We start from the raw sequence: 26,797 nt of genomic DNA, 5'->3' as shown, positions 1-26,797 counted from the left end.
TTAAAGTCATCTATTATTTGTTAGAAAATGGGAAAAGTTCTATTTTGTTTGTTTATTAACAATTCCTGCAAATAATTAATTATTAATTGTATATTATAAATAAGATACGCAATTTTAATTTGTCGTTGTAATGTCACGTTGCTATTCATATTGTTCTGATACTAAATTATGAGGAAAAATAATCTTAATAATATATTTCATAAAAGAAATGTGTCACTTTAGTACATAACGAATGGTAGATTAATAGTATCAGATTTATAGTTTTAATAATTTAGAATCTTATAACAAGTTATAATTTTCATAAGATTCTTTTTAGGAATTTTACCTGGCGAGTCACCACTGATCTGTCATGCCATGGTAGCTCCTAAAGTTATTCAAAAAAGAAAAGGAATCTATTTATCGACGTGAAGACAAAATTATAAGATATTTGTTTTACAAGAGATAATGGACAGCTGACGTGAATTTAAAACCTTTTAAGCCACACCAGCCTGTTTTTTACTCACGTCAGCTAGTTCATATCGAAGTCGTCATTTACCAAGTTTATACGAGCAATTAAACCACTCTAGCGGCTAAACCGGTTTAGATATAATTCCAGTTTGGCTCACAGAATACAAAAAATATAGGTTTGGCTACTGTTTACGTGAGACGATTAAACAGCTGTTTACAGCTGTTTACCATTGCCAACCTCTAGGAATAAAAAACAAAAAATTAGTTAGAGACTAGTTAGTTTATTACTTGAAAAGTTGACTGGTTTAACAAGTGATAACAAAATGTTTTGGCAAAAAATTTATATCTAATCTTATAGTATATTACCAAACGAGTGGCCAATGATCTGGTCTGGTAACCCCTCGAGTTATCCACAAAAAGAAATAGAAAATGATTAAGGTAAAGGTAAAATTATAAATATTTATTTATTCTGTACGTCATTCTGTCTTCTTATAAACTCTATAAGGCAGTATATGGTACTTCTTTACAAAAAGAAAGAGAAAGCATACGATTGCCGTGAAGGAAAAATTTATAGGATACATTTTTTAGACTACACGTCACTCTATTAGTTCTCTTTGTTTAACAAGAGATAGCAGACAAATGACGTGAACACAAGATATTTCTTCTTCTGCTTCTTTTTATTCTAGTCTTAACGATGTAGCAACAGCAGTTGACTTTTTTTTTTACTTCACGTCAGTTCAAGATTCACCTATTGTCATTAGTGTCATTGTCATTATTTGTTATAGAGAATGGGAAAAGTTCTGTTTTGTAAATAAACAAATTATTGTACCTAGATAATTAATTATTTATTGTATATTTTAAATAAAATAACCATGAATAACTCGTCCAACTATCTGCGAATTGAAAAATCCGAAAATTTTCTTCTCTTTTATTCTTAATCAGCTAGAAATCCTTGGCCTAGAAGTTTTTCATCAAAAAAATGATTCCTCCCTTAACACCAGGGCAAAAAGAAATAAAACAAAACATGGTAGGATGGGTAAGTTTATATAAATGTTAATGACATATCTATAATTACTTATAATTAAACCTTTTAGAAAAACACATTCAATATGCGCCAAGTGACTTTAATTAACTTGGCCTCAACTACACTGGGAATGAAAAATGGGGCCAAAATATCCAACCAGAATCATAGAAGATCCTTCAGTGTCACCAGCCCTACAAAATCTCTGGATCTCCTACGGAAAAATCTTCAAGCGGCTATGAATAAGGATATTGATAATGTGATAAAAAAATATATTGATGTAAGTAGTTGTGAGTACACATCATAATATTCTTGAATAGGCCCTTGGAAAGATTAAACTTTTGAAATTTTATCACTCAGAAATCTCTCTATCTAATGTAAAAGAGGCAAATTTATAAAAAGCTATCATAAACTAACAAAAGTATCCCACTTGTAAGGTTCTGGGCGCTAGTAAGGGTTTAGCAGGTAATTTACCTAATTTGGCTGGTCACATGGAAGTTACAGGTTGGTTTAAACTTACACTTGTTATTTTATTTATATCCAATCATTCAAGATTTTAAAAGTTAGAAGAAAGTCATGCATTTTTCTTCTGGACGATAATGGTTATATTTTCACATGAATACCGAATCTCTTGTCTAAATATTTCACAACTAAATTTTGCTAGATTCCAACTTCATTATGTGAACATTGTTACCACCCAAATGATTCAAATGATTAATGAAATATATATTCTGAAGCAAGATTAAACTTTCTATGATGAAAACAAAGTGACCACAGATGTTTTGCACTTATCAACTAGGTATAGTTCCTTGTTAACAGCATCCAAATAATGTATATTTTGAGTGTTATTCATATTAGTGCAATTCAGACCTACTCCCAACATTTAGAAAAAGAATTCTAAATCAATACTCTAAACCATCAGAAAAAACATTATTGAGGCGCACCCATTGAGTTCGACCCCATAAATAGCTCTTAAAAAATGACAATACAATACATTATTACAACCATAATAGTACTTTTGCAATGAGAACTCCATGATCAATAACATCAAACCCTTTTGACTAATGGAGAGATATCATGATAACTAAGGGTTTTTTTATCAAGTGCTCAAATAATATCTGTTAGATTCAGAAGTGAGCTAGACTGATGAGATGACAAAATATTATTTTTAGTGGAGAGCAAATAAATATTCTTAGGAATAGGATAACTTATAGACCACTGTCATGCAGGAAAGTGACAGACTAAAAATTTTTTAATGATATGGGTAATATGATCAAGTAACTCAGGGGAACATATTTCTTAAAATGTTATCATAATCAGCAGTACAGTATAACCTCGACTATCCGAACACGCTTTTATCCGAATATCCGATGAGTCGAACCAACAAATTTTTGGTCATTATCCGAACCCTCTTGATTAACCGAACAGTGGCGTCAATTTGCAGGTCTCGACTCGTCAGTTTCTCGGGTGTTTGCTTTGGTCGTTTTGATCATTAGTTGGATTAGATCAGCGGATGGGACACGACACGTTAAGCGGCGTGTTACGTACATGTTCTAGACGGTTTTAGTACATACAGTGTTTAATAAAAAGACTATGTTCCTGAGTGTAACACAATTAGGTATATGCACTGCAAATATGTCAAAGAGAAAACGCATTTGTTTAAAAGTTGAGTGATAAGGTCACAATTTTAAAAAGTATTGACGCTGGTGACAATGTGTCAAATTTAGCTACTAAGTATGGTGTTGGTTGAAAACTTTTGGCCTACTTTGCTAGCTTGGATAGTGGCCCTGGAAATCGAAAGAGTCTTAAGTTAAGTGCTAATCCTGACGTAGAGAAGGCGGTTTACACCTGGTTCTTGCAGGAGAGGTCTAGAGGTAAAATATCAATGCATAAATGTTTCTCAAACTTACGATTTTTTTTAAATTAAATTACAGGTACACCAGTGTCTGGGGAAATTATTTGTGAAAAGGCAAAGTATTTTTACCAGCAACTGCATGGTAATAATACGTTTAAAGCTAGCTCAGGGTGGCTCCAAAATTTGAAGCAGAGATTTGGAATTCGACAGCTTTCTATTTCCGGGGAAAAACTTTCCAGTGAGCTCTCTACAGTAGATCCTTTCAAACTAAAACTCCATGATAAAATTAAGGAGTTAGGCTTAAATGCCCATCAACTTTATAATGCTGATGAAAGTGGGCTATTTTGGAAAATGTTGCCTCAAAAAACATTGGTTTATAACCAGGAAAATTCAGCTCCAGGCAGAAAACAAAATAAAGAACGGATAACATTTATGCCTTGTTCAAATGCTTCAGGTAGCCACAAGTTAAAATTACTGGTTCTTGGTAAATCAAAGAGGCCACGTTCATTTAAAAGCCATTACATTCCTGTAGTTTACATGGGTCAAAAAAAAGCACGGGTAAGAAGAGAAATTTTCACAGAATCGTTTCACACGTGCTTTGTCCCCGCCGTACGTCAAAAAATGCATGACTTGGGTTTACCTGAAAAAGCACTGTTACTCCTTGATAATGCACCTGGACATCCAGAAAATTTATCCAGCGAGGATAAACAAATTTGAGTAATGTTTTTACCTCCTAACTGCACTCCTTTGATCCAACCAATGGATCAACACGTAATTAAAGCAGTCAAACTGTACTATCGGAAGAAGCTTTTAAAAAAAATTGTTGAAACACCAGGAGATATATCGGCGGAATTGAAAAAAATTACCTTAAAGGATGTCGTAACCGAACTGGCTGAAGCTTGGCTGAAAAATAGGTATTTTTCATCAACAGCTGGGTGAAATCATAGATCTATCAAAAAAAATTGAAATAAGTTGAGCTGATGAGGAAATACAACAGTGGGCTGTAGGAAAAGAAGAAACCGTCGAAAAAATGACCGAAAAAGATATTATAATAAATTTGGATGAGGAAGATCAAGATTCAGAAGAAGAACATAAGCTCATAGCTACCAAGTCTATAATGCATAATGAAGCGGTATCCTCTGTTGATAAATGTATAGAGTGGGCAAATAATATTGGAGGAAATGAGAAATAGGGATAACCAAATGGCAATGAATGCTATAAAGCAAACAAAAATTACCGATTTTTTTAAATAAGTGTTTTTTTTGTGTCAAGGTTTTTACATATTTATATGTTTATAAAAAAATGTAAACTGACATGAAATATTTTACTTAAAGGTTGTATACATATTTTAATAAAGAAATTTGGAACAAAAACATGTTTTTATGTAAAACTTAATTATCCGAACATTTTGCTTATACGAACGGGCACTTGCAATTAATGATGCGGATAATCGAGGTTATACTGTATTCGACTCCATATCATCGAAAATTTTATTTAGGGTGTCCTAGTTTACTAATGAAAATTGGAAAATGTCACTAGCATACCTATTATTTTTGAACAATTTGTGGGTCATTACTTTTATATACCTTTTTATTGCAAAAATTGCTTTTCTAAACTCTTAAAAAGCTTGAGGATAATTTGGGTGCACTGCTTTGCGAAACCCTCTGTATCTAATAATTTGGGTTCTAGGCTCTCTACCAATTATTCGGCCAATTTAATCAATTACCAGCCTAAATAAACTAATTTAAAATTTATTATAATATTTATTTATTTATTTATTTATTTATTAATAAGTATATATTCAGTATATATTACGGTAATTAACCAATTTACAAAATAAATATAGTATATAAAATATTCAACAAAATAAGATTTTATATCGCAATAAAGCACTTGAAGTATTAGTACTATCATTAAATATCCAGCATAAATAACAGATAATAGGTAACATCAATAAAATAAAATAAAATATAAGGACAACAATGGTTTAAAACAGAGTAACTGCAATAGAAAAGAAGACACACTTTAAGCAAAGTCAAGATATAAAATTATATTGCACTTAAGCAGATTTTAAAACTCGTTGAAGTGAACTCAGAGAACAATGAAACAAATCTATACTGACACTATTTGAGTTAATCATCATTCTACCTATCGCACAGTTTTCACCATACAGTGTACAACGTTGTTCAAGGTAGAATAATCTAGTCTGTCTGAGCACTGTAGTAGGAGGAACATGTGGTAACAATGTAATACATGACTGTATTACATTGTTAAGAATCTTGTATGTTGTGACAATATCGCAGTTTTTACGTCGAGTCTCCAACTTTTCAATGTTCAGCAATCTATACATTTCACTGTAATTAATATCACATATACAAGGAATATTAAGCTTGTAAGCAATGTATCTTATGAATTTACGTTGAACTTTTTCTAGACACATTATATATTTAGCATAGTAAGGTGACCATATACATGAATTCGACTCAAGTTTACTGCGAACCAATGGAATCAATACTGCTGAAATCATGAGTGTGCCTCTTAATAAAACCCAACATTTTGTAAGCTTTATTACACAGATTTTCAATATTTTTTGAAAAAGTTAGTCTGCAATCAAAAAGCACCCCAAGATCACATATCTCTGATACCTTCCTTCTCAATAAGTAAACTCATTAGATGGTACTGATGAAATGGTGGACTAAAACTCCTGGTAAATTGAATATATTCGCATTTTTTAGCATTTAGGACCATTCTATTGTTTGCACCATAATTCAAATTTGTGAAGATCAGAACGAAGTTCATGATGTGCCAAGTTACTGTCTATAATTCTAAAAATCTTAACATCATCAGCAAAAAGCAACACATTACAATAATCAAAACAATGAACAACATCATTAATAAAAAGATTAAATAAAAAAGGGGCAAGATGGGCACCCTGAGGAACCCCAGAAGTCACTGGAAAAGGACTAGAATAAAAGTTATTTATCTTTACAATCTGTGTTCTTCCAGACAGATATGACCTCAACCAGGCCAAAAGACAACCACCAATGCCATAGAGTGACAACTTTGCAACCAGAAGAGAATGATTAACCCTGTCAAAGGCCTTGGAAAAGTCAGTATATATGGAATCAACCGACATACCGCTCTCCAAGGCCTCCGACAAAGCTGTTTGGTAAAGCAACAAATTAGTGGTAATGGACCCTACCCCTGACAAACCCATGCTGCTTAGTTGAGATTATGTTTTTAAATTTCTCTGATAAAAAATCTGTGACAAAACTTTCAAGAACCTTTGCAAAGTAATGTTGGTAAATATTTAAAAAAAAGTGACAGTAAATTTGTGTACTAAGGTATTCCATTTAAATGATTGAACCATTTTAATCATGCTACATTTATTCTATCATACTACATAACCTACATTTTTAATTCTTTGAAAACAAATCAAGCCCAGATTCTTTTAAAGATGTTATGACAAAAACCCTTTTAATTAACAAAAACTGTTATGATCAAGACCTTAAATGTTTTAACATTTCTTCTGACAATCAACTTGTCAACTCAGCCCCTTTAAACTAAAAATTTAATAACAATTTTCCAGAAATTTTTCCAACCTGCCGTAACCAACATAAAAACCAATCTTGGCCAGGACAGCGTCACCGAGGACCATATTAGAAACGTGTGCAAACAAATCCTGGAAGAAGCCAAATCCATGTATATTACACCCGCCAGAGACAGACATAATCCCTCATATGATTCAGACCTAAACGATTGCGACTCCGAAAGCGGAAATAATGGGGAAGTCAGATTGGTAAGCCAAAAATTACGTTTTACCTAAAATATGTCAAAACAACATTTTAGGCTCCCCTACAAGGAAGTTCATCGAAGAGGAAAGACACAGGCACGGAAATTTCTACTGTGCAACCCACACCGAAAAAATCTAAGACAAAGTCACCGTCTGGCTATTATAATGATAATATGGGGTGTAAATTCTCGTTAAAAAGAGACGGACCTAAGTGGAGGCCTGAGAGGATTAAGCCTGAAACTTTGTTTATTATGGGGTCTAGAGCTAATAAAGTCTTAGGTAAGGTTTAAATAAATATTAGCCTTTTATAAATATTATAATTATTTATAAAGTTTTGAATGGCCTTGTGATTTGTCCCGAACTACTTAATAAAATTTCATTTAATATTCCACACTGTAATCTGAGGGTAAATCGATTGTTTAGATGGGATGGGAAGTTGGGATTTTTTGCAGTGATGTGATGGCAATTTTGAGTATTTAGGTTCGAAATGGTAATTAGAATGTTTTTATCTCTGCTGATTGAATTACATTACATTGAATATACAAACGTGAAGTATATTCTTGATTGTCTATCGCCATCTTTATAATAGTTCTTGATTTTCATTTAAATTAATTCATTATCTGTCTGTGAAAATTAGAAAAGAACCGTAATCATTAATAGAACTACTCTTTATAAGTGATTTTTACTCATATATTATTGTAACGCTTTCCTCCAGGTTATGGTCAAACGAGAGGCAGACTGTACGTCCGCCATCCAAACCTCCTAAGATACTGCGGCGACCAAGAAGACAAAGAATGGTTGCAATCCCAAAACCTCCTTCCAGCCAACGGTGGCAAAATTTACATTATGCTCCTGGAGGACATCAAAGAACTGACCGAGAGTGACGAGTACAGAAACAACCCGAACCTCCAACTGCAAGAACTGAAGGGATTCGAAGCGCCGAAATTCATGAACGAGAAAATTAAAGCGTTTCTGGAGTATATTAAGCGGGAAAAGAAACTAATGGCCGTCTTGGATATCGACGACCATCATACGGACACGCCGCCACCTAACGTCACAATTACGAACGACGGCGCTATACCGAGCGTAAGTGCGGCCAGTCAAACTCAGGATACGTCGTGGAAAACGTCACAGATGAGGCAGCAGATGGATTATCCGAATATGTCGAGCGATATGAGTAGTCTGAGTAGTTCGGTTATATCGAGTATATTGGCGGGAACGTATGTTCCTATGAACGGGCATTTTAAGGTGTCGACCAATTCGGATGGAAAAAGTGGCAATTGAATTTTCTTTGATTGATATCTATAGACAATTAGCCTATTATTGTATAATGTTATTTGTTCTGTTTTAGGTCTTGTTATTTATTTTTGTAATAATTTTACAGTATGGTGCCTAGTCCATTAGGTCATAGGATTAATTACTCTTAGGATTAAATTTTTTTTTCTTTAAAACTGAATCTGCTGTATAGAGAACTGGAGACAACAAGATAAACTTGAAATTCTAAAAGGTATAAAAATGAGGTTAAAGATTTATAATAATAATTCCAAAAGCAGTGGAACGACAGAAAAATGTCTCTCAAGGCATGGAGTAGATAAAAATTACATCAAATTCCTGGGAGATGTACGAAAGTACCCTAAAAGCCTAGAAAAATCAAAAAACAAATTGTAATATCTAGAAGATCAAAGAATAAAAATTTTGGACAATAAAAATTATCCACCAGTAATCCACATACAATTTTGATTGAGCACAAATAATAAAATTTGCTGTGCGGATCCGTCACTGCACCTAGAAGACATAGAAAATGACTCCAAAAACGAGGAAAAATAGTTCCAATCCATCGAATACATTGAATACATCAAATGCCTGGAATAAATTGAAATATTACTTTAAATACCGAAACTACATGAATATTTTTTCAATTTCTAGAAGACCAGATAAAAATTTCAAAAAATAATCGTCCGGAATTCTCGAGGAAACATAATTTAATTATGAAAAAAACAAGAGTTTTAGTCATAAGTTTCGAATTTAAAATGTATTAAACAAGTGACACGTGTTTTGTTGTCTCATACGGCATCCTCAGAACTACTTAAAACAGCCTCTAACACAACCGGGACATAGATCTAAGACGTGACAATACCAAATAATTTGTTATGTGTAATAATGTCAAAGAATATATCTAATAATATAAATATACCTGCATGGAAAACACATTTTATACAAAAAAGTGAAAAACTTTACAGACCAGTATGTTTAAAATAATCACGACAATAATTTAGGAATGAATGTATTCTTTTGCACTTAGAATACGATGGATGTGTAGAAGATTACTATGGATATAAAGATCACCTCCTCGAGAATAGTAGTATTAAAAGATTGTAAAAACCAAAGAAAAAGCCTCTCAATAACATGGATTCATTAGAAGAAAGCTTTTGATAGTGTACCTCATAGCTGCTAAATTAAAACCAGGGACATATACGGAACATGTTTTCAGTAATACTCTCGTTCTATACTAAACTAATCTCCATCTGATGAATGGATAAAGCCGAATAAAAAGCATTAATATTAAAACTGGTATCTATCAAGGATTGCATTGCTATGAAGCATTGTTTCCATTAAGTTCAATTTCGATATAAATGCAAGGATAAAACCCAAAAAACAAGCCATTTATAATATATTGACGACCTGAAATTAATGCCAATTGACGCACATATGGAGTTTGGCCTTAGGAAGAAAACATCCAGGTTAGGCAAAAAAAACACCATTAAATCACTGAAATGACAAGATGTATAAAATAAGTATCTCGGTATTGGTGAAAATGACGGAATCCAACACAAGAAAATGTATTCTTCATCAGAAGAGAAAGATTTAGAGCAATTCTAAAAACCCAGCTAAGCGCAAGAAATAAAATGTCAGCTAATTACATCAATTGCTTTTAATGATTTAACATTTTTCCTTCTAAAAGTATAGTACAGTACTGCAAAGGTCTGGAAAACGCGAAAAAATATTTCCAGGCCCAGGTAAACATAAAAATTACATTAATTGCCGAAATAAATCAAATGGATAAAGTATTTATATGATAAATTGTGTCCAAATCCTGGAAGACCTGAAAATGAAATCGAGTGCCTGGTAGACGTAGTCTTCCAAAGTCTGGAAAACGCGAAGTAATATTTCCAATATCAAGGAAACAGATAAATGACAACAATTGCCTGGAATAAAATTTAAAAAATACTACAAATTACAAAAATATATCACAAATTGCTTCCAGCTCCTGGAAGACATAAAAATGATATCATATTCATGGAAGACGTAGTTGAGGAGTCTGGAAAACGCAAAAAACTATTTCCAAACTCAGGAAAACAGAAAAATAACGTCTGTAAAATAAAACGAAAAAATATTTCAGCTGGATAAAATATATCGATGGTTCTCAATGATAACGACACTACAACTTAAAGTATATTTTTCAGGAGAGCAATTTGAAAATATTACCGTTAAAGAGTTGTTTTTTTATTGGAAAGTAAAATAACTTTTTAATATTTGTTGTGGTATTGCTTTATAGAAGAACGATAAACTCTCAAATAATGTGTTTATTTTTTGTTGGCTCTTTTTTGACTAACTACAAAAGTTAGTCAAGTTGGTGTTCTACATTATAATGATTTACTTTATACGTATATTTTTATATAGAGAGTTTTATTTTTGTTTGCTTAAAGGCACTTAACTTATTAAATGCCGCATAAAATTTAGGTAAATTATGTTTTTATCCACGTACTTAAGCAGTCCTTTCGTTTTCTTCTGGTCTAACCCTATGAGCCTAACGTACAGCTGCTTCAAACGTAACTCATCTGCAGTAGCATTATTACATCTAGTACTTCGCTTTTAGGAAAAAGCTTGTTCATACATTTTTTTATCTTCAAAAACCTGGAAGTAAAATTAAAAGACATTACAATGTCAAATATATAGCAGAGTCAGCGAAATCCCGAATCAACCGTAATTTGAACATTCTAAAGAAATATGGATTTAAATATATAAATCAATGCTTTTATTAATATTTATAAACCTTACAATGTTTATTCTATTTTTAAGTTTTGTTATTTATTTTTGTTTAAGACTTTTACATATACAGTGTATATTAAACAAGTTTACATTGACCTAGTACAATTGACTTTTTAAGATAATATTTTCCAGTTATTTTAACTTTGATAGTTTCTTATGGAGATAACTTTTTAGTTTACACTGTATATTTTTTCTAGATAGAATTCCTCTTGTTACCTGTGAGATTTTTAGGTGAAATTTTTGATGAAAATCTATATGGTTTTCCCATCAAAATTATAGATAGATAAATAATATAATTGTGAATCTAGTCCTTAGATAAGAAAATGTTATTGTATAGAATTTTAAGCTTTTTAATAGAATGATCTTCGATTTTTTTTTGTTATGTTTTGTTGTTTTGATGTAAACAATTAAAGAAAATTTTATTTTTTAAAATGTTGCCTTGTAAATCGTATGAATAAAAAGATATCTATACAGGGAATATGTGGTTTTAATAATACCTAGAATATAAAATCATTTTAGTGATTTGAAATAAAGCAGATTCATGACTCCAAGAAACTACGGTGAGTAAACCTGAAACAACTTTAGATATTATAGAAAATGTTAGGGCTTCTCTAACAACTGATGAACATAATGTCATTGATCAGTTTAATGAACCTTCAGTTGCTTTTAAGAGAACTACCTTTCAACATTTCGTTACAAATGCAGAAACTACATCTGCGGTATCAAAAACCAACGGTTGCTCCTGAAAATACTGAAAAATTACCTCGTCATAAAATTACAGGATTTACGATTTCTCTTCGGTTCACAACGATTATGACATCTACTCCAAACACAATTTATCAGTAAAAAATTTTACGGAACAACAAATGACTCAGTGCCTCACAAATATAGGGTCTACCAATAAGAATGATATAAGTTTAAATTGCTAAAAAATAAAAACGAATTGGTTAATTTCTATGATTGATGTTTCATGTTGTAGTTTATTATGTAACATTATGTTTTAAACAAAATATCATTAAGATGTCCACCTCGGCTACGGCGGCAGACGTTTAGACGATGAACCCAATTTTCAATCACTTTTTCTAACAAGTTGGGCAAAATTTCGCGAATAACCCTAGTTATGTTAACTTTCAACTCATTGATGGTTTGAGGATTGTTAGAATACACCTTCGACTTCACATATCCCCAAAGAAAAAAGTCCAGGGGAGTAAGATCACAGGACCTTGGTGGCCAGTTGATATCGCCATGTCGCGAAAATATTCGATCTTCAAAACGCTCTCTTAATAAATTAATTGTGGCTCGGGTGGTGTGTGAATGTTGCTCCGTCCTGTTGAAACCAATTCTGTTCGAAGTCTCCACCATCAATTGCAGACCAAAGAAAGTTTGTTATCATGTCGCGGTAGCGCTCTCCGTTGACTGTCACAGTACGCCCTCCTGCATCCTCAAAAAAGTATGGACCGATAATTCCACCGACATGCAAACCACACCACACAGTCACTTTTAACGGGTGTAATGGCACCTGTACTAATTTCTGGGGATTGTTCTGACACCAGAAGCGGCAATTTTGCATATTGACAACGCCACTAAGACAAAAATGGGCTTCATCTGAAAAGATGATTTGTTTCCCAAAATCGGCATTTTGTTCCAACCGCAACAGGGCCCAGTCGGTAAACGTTCTTCGCAAACCATGGTCAGCAGGTTTCAATTCTTGAGTTAGAACCATCTTATATATATAAGTAGGCCTAAGTCTTTCTTCAAAATGCGCCACAGAGACATTGGTGAAATGCCTAATTGCTGAGAACGGCGTAAAACCGACACATTGTTATTCGCGTCAACACTTTCTCTTGCAGCGGCGATATTTTCAGCGGTCCTTGCACTTTTTTGTCGCGTTAGTGGCTTATTATCCAGAAGAGTGTACTCCCGTTCAAACTTATTAATTGTGCGCCTTATTGCAAGCTCAGAAGACCGTCCACGATGGCCAAAATCTTCTCTAAGAGCACGATAACAGGCTCTAACCGATTGCGCATTTTCGTAATACCTTTTTACGATAGCTATACGTTGCTCTTGACTTAAACGATTCATGATGAAATGTCAAAGTATACTTAACACAACTGACGCTACATGGCCCACTAAACTTCTATCACTTCTATTGGTAGACCCATTACAAATTGCAAAGATGCGGAAGTTTACATCTTCTTCCTGGATATTTACATATTTTGTCAAATAACCGGCTATAAAGTTTTACTCTCTTATCTTCTTTCTAGTCAAATTCTTGATTCTGTCTGAAAACGTCCTAATTATTGAATATCATCGTAAGGTATTGCATGTAGCCATTTAGTAATTTTTTACTTCCAAAGAAGCCGGTTTATAAGTCATTGGAAATATACATTGACGGTTGTATTCATTCATGTCTTCAATTAAAAGAATCCTTATGAGTCTTAAGTGCTCCAAGTAGTGCTTGGTTGTTAGATCTTGCGGGATTGCGATGTAGCAAAGGTTGAGGTTTAAGCTTTCTTTCATTGAATTTTCTTAAGTCACTGAAATCTATCCAAGGTTGAACTGTACGATTTTTTATGGTATTCAATACATATGATTATAATTTCCTTGATAAGATGCGTTGTGGCAGATTGATATAAAAAAATGTCGTTAAAGTTCTGTGTTTTGTTTAAAATGTTCAGTATGTAATGCACTATAATCTACGTATTTGCAAATTCTAATCTACTTACAGTGGAATTAGTATTTCTACTAGAAAGAATTATATTGTCTGTGCTCTATTCATTTAATTTATCTTACCTTAATAAAACAATACAGAAACACTAGAACATGCTTTCTTATTAGCAATATTTTTGGAATACTCTAGGACCTACCACGAACATTTTAAAAACGTTTTAGAACATTTTTAATTGAATAATTTCTCCTTTAACTTTGAAGAAATCTTTGTACTGAAATATTCAGTACGTTGTTAGTAAATAATTTATATAACGCTCTATATATTAAATTAATTCAGAAAAATACAATTTCGAGAATTTCTTTATTTTTTTTTTAATTTGAATTCAGGTGATTTTTGAACAACAAATTGAATATTATGAAAATATATTATTTTTAAGTAAAATTACCATTTTAAAAATAAAACCTTTAATTAAAATAGGTACAAAAACATATTAGTTTAAAGAAATAATCTCAAATATATTGTAATATACGGTCAAAGAATTACACGTGTTCCGCCTATTTTAGGCATCATTAGAGGTATTCACTAATATGCTTTGACCGTATATCACAATATATTTCAGATATATGACTTGGACTTTAATTTATTAATATTTAATTAAATTAATTTTTAGAAAATATCTTTTTATTTCTTTTGGAATTATTTGTTGATTTTTTTTAGATAAATTTAAACGAAAAAAAAATTTAGATTAAAAGAAAAACTACAAAAAAATATAAAAATGGTTCAAGACAGATAGAACCTTTTAATTAAATTTTGATTTTGAATTCGTGATCATAACTATTTTTGTATTAGTTTTTTAGGTAAATATCAATTTATTTTAGACTTCATACCCCATAAATTGAGAATATTCTTGAACTAGTTAGTGACAGCATTTCCTAAGAATATCCGAGCACTTTTTACTTGAACATGTTCCTAAAATGCCCCAAGTATCCTTACGTTATAAGGCCGTAGCAAAATGATTTTCCATAAAAAATTAAACCATCTACAAAAAACAATATTGATGCATATTTCTGCTTATTGGTGTCGTCAAGGCGAAGCACAAAGCGGTGAAACAGCAAAAGCAGAAAATGCCAAAAAATGCATAAATATGACCCGATACATTCTTAATTGTTATTCAGATTGATTAGGATGCAGAATTCCCAGCTTATTATATAAATTCTCTTCCTGTAGAGTCCTGTAGAAGTTGTTTTGTTCTTTTTTTGACTGTTAAAAATAATAGAATACATTGGCCATAAGTACCATATTTTTATGTCATCGATCGATCCAATTAAGTTGAACAATTCTGCCCAGAATTATATTTACCTGTCATTTTGGCCAATGTCAGATTTAGTAAAAGTGCTGCCTTAATTTTTACAACTTGTGTCTTACTAATAGATACTGATAATACAACTGATACTAAAAGCATTTCAGAAAATATGTGATTACATAATATAAATTATAATGCTCTAAAAAACTTCTGAGTCAAGATCTAGTGCTCAGGAAATGAGTCAGATAGTGTAGTAGCTATTTTTTGCGTAATTATTTTATTGCGAACATAAGTTAATGGAGGCTATAGAAAAGCATAATTCAACGGTTTATATCTATATTTTTTTTAAATTTTGAAAAACAAAAGTTTTAATGCATTGCTTTAAATGCAAACACATCTGAATTTTCATGATGGAAACTGGTAAATCAAGCCATCACTATCCCAGCATTCAAGTGAATCTCACTTAGTGCATAGGAGAGCCAAACTATTAAAACTCGTCCGCAAGAGTTTTAAAAAATACGATGGCAAGTTACGTTTCAAGGTTTGTTTAGACCGTACATGTGAAAGTGAATCATTTCGTCTGAAATTTTCCGATCTTGTACGAATTTTATTTGAATCGAAATTCCTAAATTCAATCAAATCAGTGAAAATTTATCGTAGGTCTTTCTATTCCCTGAAGTTTCCTACCATAGCTCTAATTTATACAGGGTGTTCATTATGACATTTTGTCATTTATCCCAAAGAAGGAAGTGACAGTCATGGACCACATATAAATCGTTCCCGCTTGGCACATTTAACCCTCAATCCATACACCCTTAACAAATTCATTAATTAAAGAGCCCCATTCATTGTAAATAAATTAAAATAATTATCGTCGCGCCATCAAAACACGTATCGGATAATGAAACACAATAATCCGCAGCTGCCATTGAGGCAAGCGGGACGAACCACAGTGTCTGTGCCCAATGTACAAAATTTAATAAAAATCTTGCATTTATTTTAATTTAAAACGGATATTTTATATGCTATTGATTTTTTTTAAATAAACGACATTAATTTCAATTCTTAATTTTTTTATATAGCATATCTGGTTTTTTATTTCTATTACTATTTACATATTTCTGTAAACATAACCCCCTTCAGGTATTTCTGTAAACATAAAACCTTCAGTAGTAGCAATACGCTATAGTAAAGAGATAATAAATAAAAATTCAGAAAAACTCTGAAACTAAGCCCTCATGATGTCATGCAAGTGTATCAAAACGTTCACATTCGATTACAAAATAGAAACTTAGTCGAAGCATGGTGTGATTCTCTTTTTTTAGGTATTTGAGTAATGCTATAAATCCCTTTAATTCTAAAATGAGTGAGGCTAATCCCAACTTATTTATCCCCACATAGTAAAAAAATAAATCAAAATGCCATAAAGTCCAAAAACTTCCAGAATTTCACTAAGCAACATACGAATAATTTGATTCATGAAAAGAATATGCTGCAAAAATACAACTGAAAAATAATTAGTTATTTAATGTATACATATTATTTAAATTAAATTTCAAAAGACAATATATATTTTTTTATTACCAGTGCTAAAATGAGGTTTATTAAATTTAATGTCACTTTTATTTCAGATCCGATAAAGACAATTGTGTAGAAACGTTAGTTTTTGATTAGAAAATATCATGGTTTGCAAGATTTAAATCAGATCACTCAATTTTTTGAATTTAAATTCAATTTTTTTTGTCGAAGTTATGTTCTTAATAAGTAAATAGAGAAGACCATTCTATTTGTTTCTGTGTGTAACCGAATACGTAGGAAACTATATTTTTTTAAAATAATATATTTTATGGGTATTTCAATTCAATAAAATATTATCAAAAATATATTTCGATGCATATATCTTATATATGACACCCAATGTGCATATCGAGATCTGAATAAATTTATTATTTATATTTTAGGAAAATTATAAATTATCAAAAAAAATTCATTATATCGAAAAACTTTGCCTTTTTTATTATTTAAAAAAAAAACTATCCTTTAATTTTAAAGTACCTATCTCTGATATTTGCGCGTAAAAACACTGTGTTTTACAAACCTGATTTAATTTATTGAGATTTTGCGTTGCAGAAAATCCCTTAGGAAATTTTGGCGCCCAACACATGCAACCGTTAATAATAATAATAGTTACATTAATATAATACCTATAATAATGATATTAATTATTATATTAATAATATTAATTAGAAATGACTCGACAATGTGGCAATTTTTTTAGTATACATGCCTTTTGTAGTTCTATGTAGGTTGTAGATGTAATTGGTTAATTAGCCAATGGAGGTTTTTTGGTGTTATTCCAGATGATGACAGGGATATTGAGACGATTACAATTTTAGTTTGTACTTTACAATAAGCCGTTTAAGAATATTAAAAATTCCGAATGGTTTCGAATAAAATAACAATGTTTTGAAATCAATCATCAACTTTGTTTTTTCTTATAGGAACTATATCGGATTTTCGCAATTTTAAACTAATCTGAATTTTTGGAAAAAACAAGATTTGGCTCAGTAGACTGCATTAACTGACAACGTTATTTTTACTGATTTTAGGCTAAGAATTTAGTCAATTTTAATAATAATAATATTCTATAATTTTATAAAGCATAAATTGTATATATATAATACATATATGTATTACTACTACTACTATTATTATTTACCTAAATATTTTCTTGTTCGACTACAAAAATTTATCGTAAACGTTTATGTTAAATTTACGCGTAAAAGCGGATCTGCTTTTACACCCTTTTTGTGATTAATTTATATTATTTAAAAACGGCGTAGGAAGTCCATAATCCTTAATTTCCATTTTTTTTTAAACTTAGGTTGATAAAAACAAGTTTTTCCAAATCACATACTCTCATTTTCTACTTTTTTCATTGGTGGCGACGTACGCAAACTTGGAACTAACTGGAACTTTCTCGCTGTCAAAAATATGTTGTTGTGGTAAAACGAGTAAATGGCAGCAAGTTCTTGTCTTGTTCACATTGACAATATTTTGGTTAAAAGTGGAGTACTGTATCGAACTTCAGATAAGATGAAAAAATTCCAATCTCTACTGAAACCCCGCATAAGATTCGATCAAGTAGACTTTCGGGGCTACCTTTGGGTCACAAGATAAAGAAAAAAAAACTAGAGAGTTTGAAAAAATTACTAGAATCCTTATCTGGCGAAAACTAGAACAATGATCTAGACTTGGAATGGATCGTTCCAATTTTTGCGAATTACTGTGAAGATGGATAAGCAGTTATTAAAGAAAACGAAGAATGTGAGTGTAATGATATGGAAGAAGTTAATAAAAAAACTAAATAATTAAAATAAAGATGCTGTTAATGGAGAGCATGGTTTTGTTTGATTTCCTTATTTTCTTGTACAAAAAAAACTGTATGAGCGACAAACAAAACGCTCATTGTCCACTAGAGACATGCAAATAGACCGTCTCCAAACACCAGTTTTTTGCTTTTCATGAAAATTTACAGTTGGACAAACCGCATATTGGAAATCTTCTCATATGAACTTTGTCCTAATATTCGTATAAATCGCAACACTGTGCGAACCATAACGCTCGTCGGTCGCGATGCCGGTCAAGTGAAATAAATCGGACGTCGGCAACGCCGTGCCGTCCCGTCGTCCGGGTGGCGCATCGCGACGCCCGATCTGGGGCAGCATGTGCATCGTGCGCCCACATGGGCGCCGCGGCCGTCGTTACGTCACACCGTCGCACTGCACGGATTGCACCCAATCACGGTGGCGTTATTGGGCGCCGCGCCGTGATGGGCGCTTGCGCCGACGTTTTTTCGAAGGCGCCCGAAGGCGCGCGACGTCCCTCGCCTATGATGCCAGTACCGTGTTGATATAGCGGAGAACAGCACGCGGCTAGATCGGGCACGATAACTCAATTTTTGCCCCCCCCGGTCTTTCTTGTTTACCTTTTAGTGTAGTCGTAGTTAAAGCCGAAACCGTAAATCCAGTGCGTAATGGAAGCTCCGAATCAGGATATGGTTGCCGCCACCGGTTCGCCGGCCGAGGTGCCCAACGATCCAGGGTGAGTCGAGCCGCCGGCCAAACACGTGTTTTCGCCCCGCCCCCGCACGCACCGCTCCCCCCTCCCCCACACCTGGTCTACGACTTTATACGCTTTTTAACCATTTTTTTTTTATGTTTCAGAAAAATGTTTATCGGCGGGCTTAGCTGGCAAACAACTCCAGGTAAGAGATCATTCCGGCACGATCATTAAATAAAAATAAAAAAAAATCCTTAACGACTTATTTTTTCCCGAGTGACGAGAACAAGTGCGTGTCTCTCCAAACAACCTCCAGTAAATTCCTCGTAGCCGCCGCGTCGGGTCTTAATAATTATTAAGTTCAATTGAAACCGTTTTATTTATTTAGTTCATTAAGAACATCGTAATGGTTTTTTCGGAAAGCGTTCTTTTCTACGTTTTATTTACTACATTGACATAATAACAATAAGCCGGCACATCATGTGTCCAGGAAAATTTTCAAAATAAATGGCGCACGGGCGAATGCGCCCTCGGGGGCAGTTGTCTTCCCCAACAGGGAGACATTGCTGACACTGCCTAGATGGCGCCATGCGGTCTGACAGATGGATTTAGGCCTCTCTTGACATTTCCATAAACCGATACTGGATTATGGTTCAATGCCAGACTTATTCGCAGCCAATGGCGTGATATCTTGCGAGGGGGGAGAGGGTGGAAGTCTTATTTCTTATCTGAGAGTTTTCAACTTGCTATTATCGCGTGTTATATGGGAAATGTTAGTTTCGTTTTCAAGTGTTGGGCGCCAAAATGTTACAGGGGATTTTCTACAATACAAATATGTGAAGAAATTAAGTGAGAGTTTTGTAAAACACAATGTTGGGCGCCAAAATTCTTACCTTTAAATAGTTTTTTTTAAATAATAACCAATTTTCACTTTTCAATATAATCATATTATTATTTGTTTGATTTTTCTAAAATTTTTATTAAATAACCATAAAATTAAAGAAGTTATGTTCACACAGATTTATGAAAAAAAAAAAAGAAAATCATGACTTAGTTAGACTATTATTTTTATTACCTAATTAGCCCCTCTACATTCGCATAAGAAAATATTGTGATTAAAAAACTATATCTTACTAAACTATGTATTTACTTCCAAACTTACTATTTTTTGTTATTACATTAAACTAATTTTCCATCAAATTCCTTCATTCATTCAGGAGGTCATTTAATTGATTGTTATTCTCATCTTTAGCCTTGATGACGACTCGCATTGTATCGAAACGTTGGCATTTACTTTAGAAAAAAAAGGCATAGGACAACAAAGTTTTAATTAATTTTTTTTGGGTTTTTTAAGCTTAAGAAAAAAATGTTTAAAACCATTAAATTTTAACTGATTTTTAGAGACTTTTGGACCAAAATATCATAGAAATTATGTGCTTTTTTTAAAGACGATATTCAGAAACCTGAAATAAGTGTTTAGCATCATAAATATGGTAAGATGTTAAAAATCCAAGCCTTTGATAGAATTTCCTTTTTCAACAGTTACTTATTAAAGTGAAATTTCTGTTCTAGCAAATACATGTTCTATGAAAATCTCCCTAATGTTCTCATATTGCATCACTAAGATGTCAGGAAATGAAGCAATACAAATATCTGAAGAAATTAAATGATCGTCTTGTAAAACAAAGTGTTGGGCGCCAACATTTTTACCTTTATATAGTGAAATAATAACAAAATCTCAGTTTTTCGATATAATCAAATTTTTTTTGATTTTTTATAATTTTTATTAAAACAACTTACTTCTACAAACATTTATTTTAATTTTGTCTACATCTTTATCTGCAAATTCAGTGCATTGTACGATATATGCATCCAAACATATGCTTCTTAATATTTTATTGAGTTTTAACACCCATAAAGTATTATTTAATTTTTAGGAAAAATAATAATAAATTAAAATGTATTTAATTAATCACAGAAACCAACAAAAGTCTCATTTCCATTTAGAAACATAAATTTGGTAAAGAAAGAGAAGAAATTTGATTTAAACTGAAAAAGACCTTGATTTTATTTAAATGTTACCAACATTGATATTTACTAATCAAATGCAATATTGTGTTTCGACACAATTGCATGCCATCATCAGGTCTAAAAAAAATATGGAAAAACATTGCGTTAAATAATTCTTATTTTAGCCCTGGTAATAAATAGAAATTAAGTTAAACAATAATGTATTTTCGCAGCATTCTTTCTTACTTATATATGTATTTTTTTTTTCTTATTTTTATTATATTTTTTATGTACATATTTTTTCTTAAATAAAAGTATTCGTATAAATTTTATGTTGTGCAAGGGGTTACTTAAGGTGAAGTTTTACTTATTGCCTTAATCTTGTGACTTTATGGCATTTTTATTTATTTTTGTTGATCTGTGAGGGTAAATTAGTTGAGACTGCAAATGTTGGGCGCCAAAAACCCCACTATATTCAAAATGAAGATGATTTCCAGAAATACAAATACTTAATTAAAAAAAAATCACACCTTGCTTGGACTAGGTATTTATTTTATAATCACATGCCAATATTTCGATATCCTTGCATGTAATCATCAGGGCCAAGTTAGAGGGTTTCAAAATGATAATTAATTGTTTGAAAGTATCGCGTATTGCTATTACTGACAGTGTTGGGCGCCAAAATATCAAACATTATTTTGAAATTAAAGGGTAATTAATACCACTGCTGATATAAGGGTAGTTATTAATTGACATTTTGATTTTTAGCCCTGATGATGACACGCAGTTATGTTAAAACAATGACATTAAGACAAAGTATCTACTATAAACCATAGAGTTCTGTTTTTTTACATTGAATCTACTAGTCGAAAAAATGCTCAGAACTCTTAAATTTCTATTTTACGTGATTTTTTATGAAACTCTTGGGCAAAAGTTTACATTCGTTTTCCTAATTATTTATACCAGTAAAAATCTCTTGTCAATCATTAAAACTGTCCCATTAATTACTTCAAAATATATTAAACAACCCACATTTAAATTAAACATTATATAAACGTTTATTAATTTAGCACTAATACTATTTGCCTACCACGAAAAGTTTACTTCAAAATTAATTTATATTTAAAATGTTTGTTTTGTTAATAGTTTTTCGTTCATTGGAGGAGGGGTGAGTTGAGGAGGGTTTTAAATTGAAAATGCTTTGGTTAAGATCAAATTTAATGATTATATTAGAAAAATCGTATAAAAGATAAATAAAATATATTTTTTAAATACTTTAAAAAATTTGTTTTTGGCCTAGTTTCTCCTCTAATGTCTATATCAGATTGTATAATACCCAAAAGGCTTTATTCCAGTTGTGTGGGGCGCCAAAAAAGTGTTAAAACTTCTTAAAATACGTTTTAAATTTCAAATATATTGTAGTCAAATATGACTCCAAGGTATTTGACTTCATCGAAGACTGGTACTAAGTATGGTACTGAGATTTAAACTTCAAATACTGAAATCAACATTTCCGGTTTTCAAACAATGTAAATGATTGTCTCATTATTGTTAGTACACTACTTCCGTATCTACTTTACAGTAATAAAATCCTAATAATCTCAAATAATAAAAAAACCTTTTGTTACACCTATTCACACACCGATTAATACCGTGCCCCACACAGTCTTTTGTGTGCTTTTCTTATCTGTTTTCGAGAGAAAATGCAAGTTTTATAGTGTGTAAATAAGGTTCAGGTATAGACGTTTTAAAATAACCACATGCGTTGTATAGTTTCATAAAATATTATCGCTTAAGAGAAATATAAAAAGTTTTATATCTTTTTAAAAATTGAAAACCTTGAGTATATTATACAGGATGGTTGTTAAGTTTTATAGAAATATTTATAGTTATTTTTTTTAAATATTATATGTTTAAAAGACATTAAGAGTACGCCAGTAGGGTCTAATTATTACGAAAATTGCCTAAGATTTAAGGCTATTAGCTTTTGGAACGGGAAAATGTAAATACAATGACGCAATTGAGGTTGTATCAGCAATATTGATACGCGATGAAGTAAAAATATTGCGCATTTAGACAGGCATTAAAATAGCATCAATTGCAAGCAACCCAGTGATTAAGATATGTTGCATAGCCAAAAGCTGCTCTGCAAATGCCAACAGATATTGTCAACTAGAGCCACACATCAAGAATACTAATACGTTATACAAAGCAATATTTGTATGTGAATATTTATGTTTGATGAACCAAAAATATGCGTTAAAGCTGCATGCGGCGAAAAGCAAATAGGCAATTGAGGTTTGCAATGCCTCCAGTCCAACAAAGTGGTTATGCGATTTAAATTGTATATCGCTTTCTTTAAAGTCGTTCAATTAAAATTCGTGACAGATAAGGTGGGAATACTAAGGATTGTGTAGTGAAACCATATATGAAACATAAGCAGATTGGGTGAAAGCCTGATGATTGATTCCACGATATATGTTGCATATTGCATGCTCAATAAAACTCAAGGAATCAATCACACAACTTAACCAATACGCGATTTATGTTGCATACATGAAGTTTCAAAAGCATACATGGAAGCCGTAGAGAGATAACTAACGAGAATGTCTGCATGTTGCGTATGTTGCACATTGTCACTTAGAAGTTAATTGATAATTAATATTTCTTTAAGAAGCTTCTCCTGCTATAAATACCAGGGAAAAAAATTGACGGTTTTGAAATTTGTCTTTTATAATTATGAACTTCTTTTATTCTATAACTCGACTATTTTATCCTATGAATTGCCTTCACTAATCGTATCCACTAACAAAATAAACAAACGTCGAAAGGGTTGTCCAACACGTGTTAGGGTTTAATGACTTTCGGTTATTAAACCCCGAATATCTTTTGTGTTTAATAGCGGATTTACCCACTGACCCTCATTACTATAGGTACGTTACTTAAGCTGTAAAAGATCCTAATAAATTATAATGTTTTCATTACCCCATTCAACAGTTACGTCAGTAAAAAGGCTCCTCAGACGTAAAGTTCATTATATTCATTTTTAGAACATAAAATCGGTTTATGGAAGGACATTTCAAATTAATTTTAAGTAACTATAGTGAATTTTATTGCTTTTTGTTATAACCACGACAAATTTAACTGAAATTGAAGTGTTGAAGGTGAATAGTAATAATGGAATAGGAAAACCATAATGATTACGTCTTTTAAGGGAAACTATTACTGTAGTAATTGTTTTAGTCACGTCGGTGTTATGCAGGGACACAATCCAAAAATACGTCAACTTTTAACCTAAAGTTATAGCAAAACCTCATTGTTATGGACGAACCAGAATTATTGGAAATATTTAGGTTGACCTCAATATAAATGCCTGAAGTAAATTAAAAACTCATGACCACATTTTTACCCTTAAATATTTGTTCTCAGGAATTTGGTTATTTTGGTGTAAAAAACTATAAAAATATTTTAATTGGCGGTTAAATTATACCATAAAATGTCTGAAAAATTTTAATGTTGAAATATGACATCAAATTTAAGGGTTGTACAAAAATGCCTCCAACTCAAGTTGTTAAGGTAGAAAAATGTTCTCTAAATCTAAAATCATACGGTGAGAAACGTTCTTTTAAGAATATTTTTTTCAATTCAAAAAAATATTCTCAAAATTTGCTAAAATAGGTGACAACCTAAATTACCTAAGTTCAAAACCCAGAATCACGTTATTACTCGCAAAACCATTGTCAGGATGTAAAATTATTTTAATGATGTATTACTTGATGCCCATACCATGTATTTAAAAGAATTTTTTTTTGAACACCCCCTAATTAGAAGATTGAAGGTTTCGCTATGCTTTTAAAGTCAAAAGTTACTCTTTTTCACCCTGTAATGCTTATGCTTTACATTTTTTCGATTTTCACCCTGCATGTAAGTGATATTTAATTTTTATTTGTTTTATTACTTTAAATGGGTAAATTAACTTTATTCCTTTTGGTCCTTATTTACAATGAGTTGATGCTTTTCTTTGGTGCATGGTTTAATTTCTGGTATCTTTAACATCTTTTACTATACCTGCTTGAAATTTGGAATATGTTTTAGTGCATAGTTTTTATATAAATTTATTCAAAAAATATAAAAAATTAGTAAGAAAAATAGGGGCTATGGTACCTTTTAGTATCTCCATTTTTTGTTGTTGGACGTCTATGAATTAAACACCTATTTTTTTCAAGTAAAATAATAAAGTAACTTTAATAAGTTAATAGGAAAATTATAATAATTACGTCTTTTATAGGTAACTATTACTGTAGTAATTATTTTAGTCAGGTCGATGTTATATATTAGGGAAAAATACAAAAATACGTCAACGTTTAACCTAACATGTTTATCCGAATTTTTGATGTACTGGAAGATATGTGAGCAAAAATCATTATTATCATTCGTTAAATTTTCTGAGAGGCGAGAATTATTGGAAATATTTAGGTTATGTAAATACATTCATTTTAATGCCAGATATACGTTTTTTAAGAATATTAGAGACGTGATGCTTAAATCAAAGGTCGTTATTCACTACAAGGCCCAAACTTTATGCACTCTCGCTTGTAAATTTTGATTAAACTTATTCTCGGTTAATTTAAACTCACATGGTAAAAATGAATAATACAATTGCATATCGTTAGCATAAAAATAATGAGCATAATGCTTTATTTAAAGATTAAATCCAGATGAGTAAATAATGAGAAACAAGGATCCCAAAATACTATCCAGAGGACATGTCTTTTAACTTTCAAGAGATCACATATATATATCTATTTTAATATGCTGAAAGCAATTACTCAAATAAGACGTAATTAAATCAATTGCAGCATTAGAGTAGTCAATATAATGGAATAGAGATAGAGTAGTAAAGGCTATCTATTATAATCGAATAAAGACTGAAATTGATTGGTTAACGAAATCAAAGGCTTTAGAGCAGCCCAACAACTCCATGTGTCAAGCTGAGTTGACAGATGACAATTGACAGCTCATTAACCTCCAATGTTGCCTTTTACAGTTTTCTGGTGCAATATTGCATTTACATTTTCTCTATTATTACACAGTTTATATTTAAGTGTTGTCAGTATTAAACGATTCTTGATGATGCGTAGATAGTGGGCAAATAAGTGCTTTCTAGTGCGTGTTTTTCTCATTAACCATCAAATTTTCAACAACTTGGCAATACCGGAATAGCTGGGTAATTTAGCTGCCAGTCCCGGTTAGAAAGGTACAAAATCGAATCTTAGGCTATGTTCCTAGTAGAGACATACTATCATCACTGACTTATCAACATCCAATGTTGCCTTTTATAACGTTCTGGTGCAGAGTCGTACTCATTTTTTTTATTCAATTTGATCCTTACAATTTTTTACATTTTCTGTTTTATTATACAGTTATTATACATTAAAATGTTATCATTATTAAAAAAATTCTTGATAGTCCGTAAACTTTGGGCAAGCAAGTGCTTTTAAGTGCATCCTTCCCTCACTGTATTAGTCAAGTGAATTTAGACACTAATCTCGGTGAGACACATAAGTCAGGTACAAAATAAAATC

General features: G+C 31.7%; 2 protein-coding genes and 1 long non-coding RNA gene across 7 annotated transcripts in view; all 3 read left to right on the top strand.

The window, feature by feature from the left end:
* Window positions 1–721: 721 nt before the first annotated feature.
* LOC126742275 (deoxynucleotidyltransferase terminal-interacting protein 1) lies at window positions 722–11,420 on the top strand. 3 transcript variants are annotated; one of them, XM_050448902.1, is made up of 6 exons: window positions 722–885; window positions 1,390–1,483; window positions 1,542–1,748; window positions 6,913–7,122; window positions 7,173–7,395; window positions 7,832–11,420. In XM_050448902.1, the coding sequence occupies exons 2-6, from the start codon at window positions 1,427–1,429 to the stop codon at window positions 8,398–8,400; spliced, it is 1,266 nt and encodes a 421-aa protein (XP_050304859.1). In that variant the 5' UTR covers window positions 722–885; window positions 1,390–1,426; the 3' UTR covers window positions 8,401–11,420. The 3 variants fall into 3 exon arrangements, with proteins under 3 accessions (XP_050304859.1, XP_050304860.1, XP_050304858.1); XM_050448903.1 differs by having other exon boundaries at window positions 728–891; XM_050448901.1 differs by lacking the exon at window positions 722–885 and having other exon boundaries at window positions 1,217–1,483.
* Window positions 11,421–18,815: 7,395 nt separating this feature from the next.
* LOC126742520 (RNA-binding protein Musashi homolog Rbp6) overlaps window positions 18,816–26,797 on the top strand; it is a 660,776-nt gene continuing 652,794 nt past the window's right edge. Inside the window, exons 1-2 of one of the 3 annotated variants that reach the window (XM_050449167.1) lie at window positions 18,816–19,244; window positions 19,367–19,407. In XM_050449167.1, the coding sequence (XP_050305124.1) occupies window positions 19,177–19,244; window positions 19,367–19,407 (109 nt within the window). In that variant the 5' untranslated portion in view covers window positions 18,816–19,176. The remainder of the gene's footprint in view (window positions 19,245–19,366; window positions 19,408–26,797) is intronic. The other 2 variants (XM_050449168.1, XM_050449169.1) reach the window with 2 other exon arrangements.
* The window catches only part of LOC126742523 (uncharacterized), a 102,253-nt gene continuing 100,538 nt past the window's right edge, over window positions 25,083–26,797 (top strand). Inside the window, exon 1 of the long non-coding RNA XR_007662588.1 lies at window positions 25,083–25,136. This is a non-coding gene — a long non-coding RNA (uncharacterized LOC126742523). The remainder of the gene's footprint in view (window positions 25,137–26,797) is intronic.

Source organism: Anthonomus grandis, chromosome 11 (genome assembly GCF_022605725.1).
Source record: "Anthonomus grandis grandis chromosome 11, icAntGran1.3, whole genome shotgun sequence".
In the NCBI taxonomy this organism is placed as follows: Eukaryota; Metazoa; Arthropoda; class Insecta; order Coleoptera; family Curculionidae; genus Anthonomus; species Anthonomus grandis.
This window is presented reverse-complemented; position numbering and strand designations above follow the sequence as displayed.

Excerpts from the sequence above, each read along its gene's own strand:
- LOC126742275 (XM_050448902.1), top strand. The coding sequence starts at position 1,427 with ATGATTCCTCCCTTAACACCAGGGCAAAAAGAAATAAAACAAAACATG. Across the intron at positions 1,484-1,541 it reads AACAAAACATGGTAGGATGG|AAAAACACATTCAATATGCG; the intron begins GTAAGTTTATAT and ends TAAACCTTTTAG. Across the intron at positions 7,396-7,831 it reads TAGAGCTAATAAAGTCTTAG|GTTATGGTCAAACGAGAGGC; the intron begins GTAAGGTTTAAA and ends GCTTTCCTCCAG.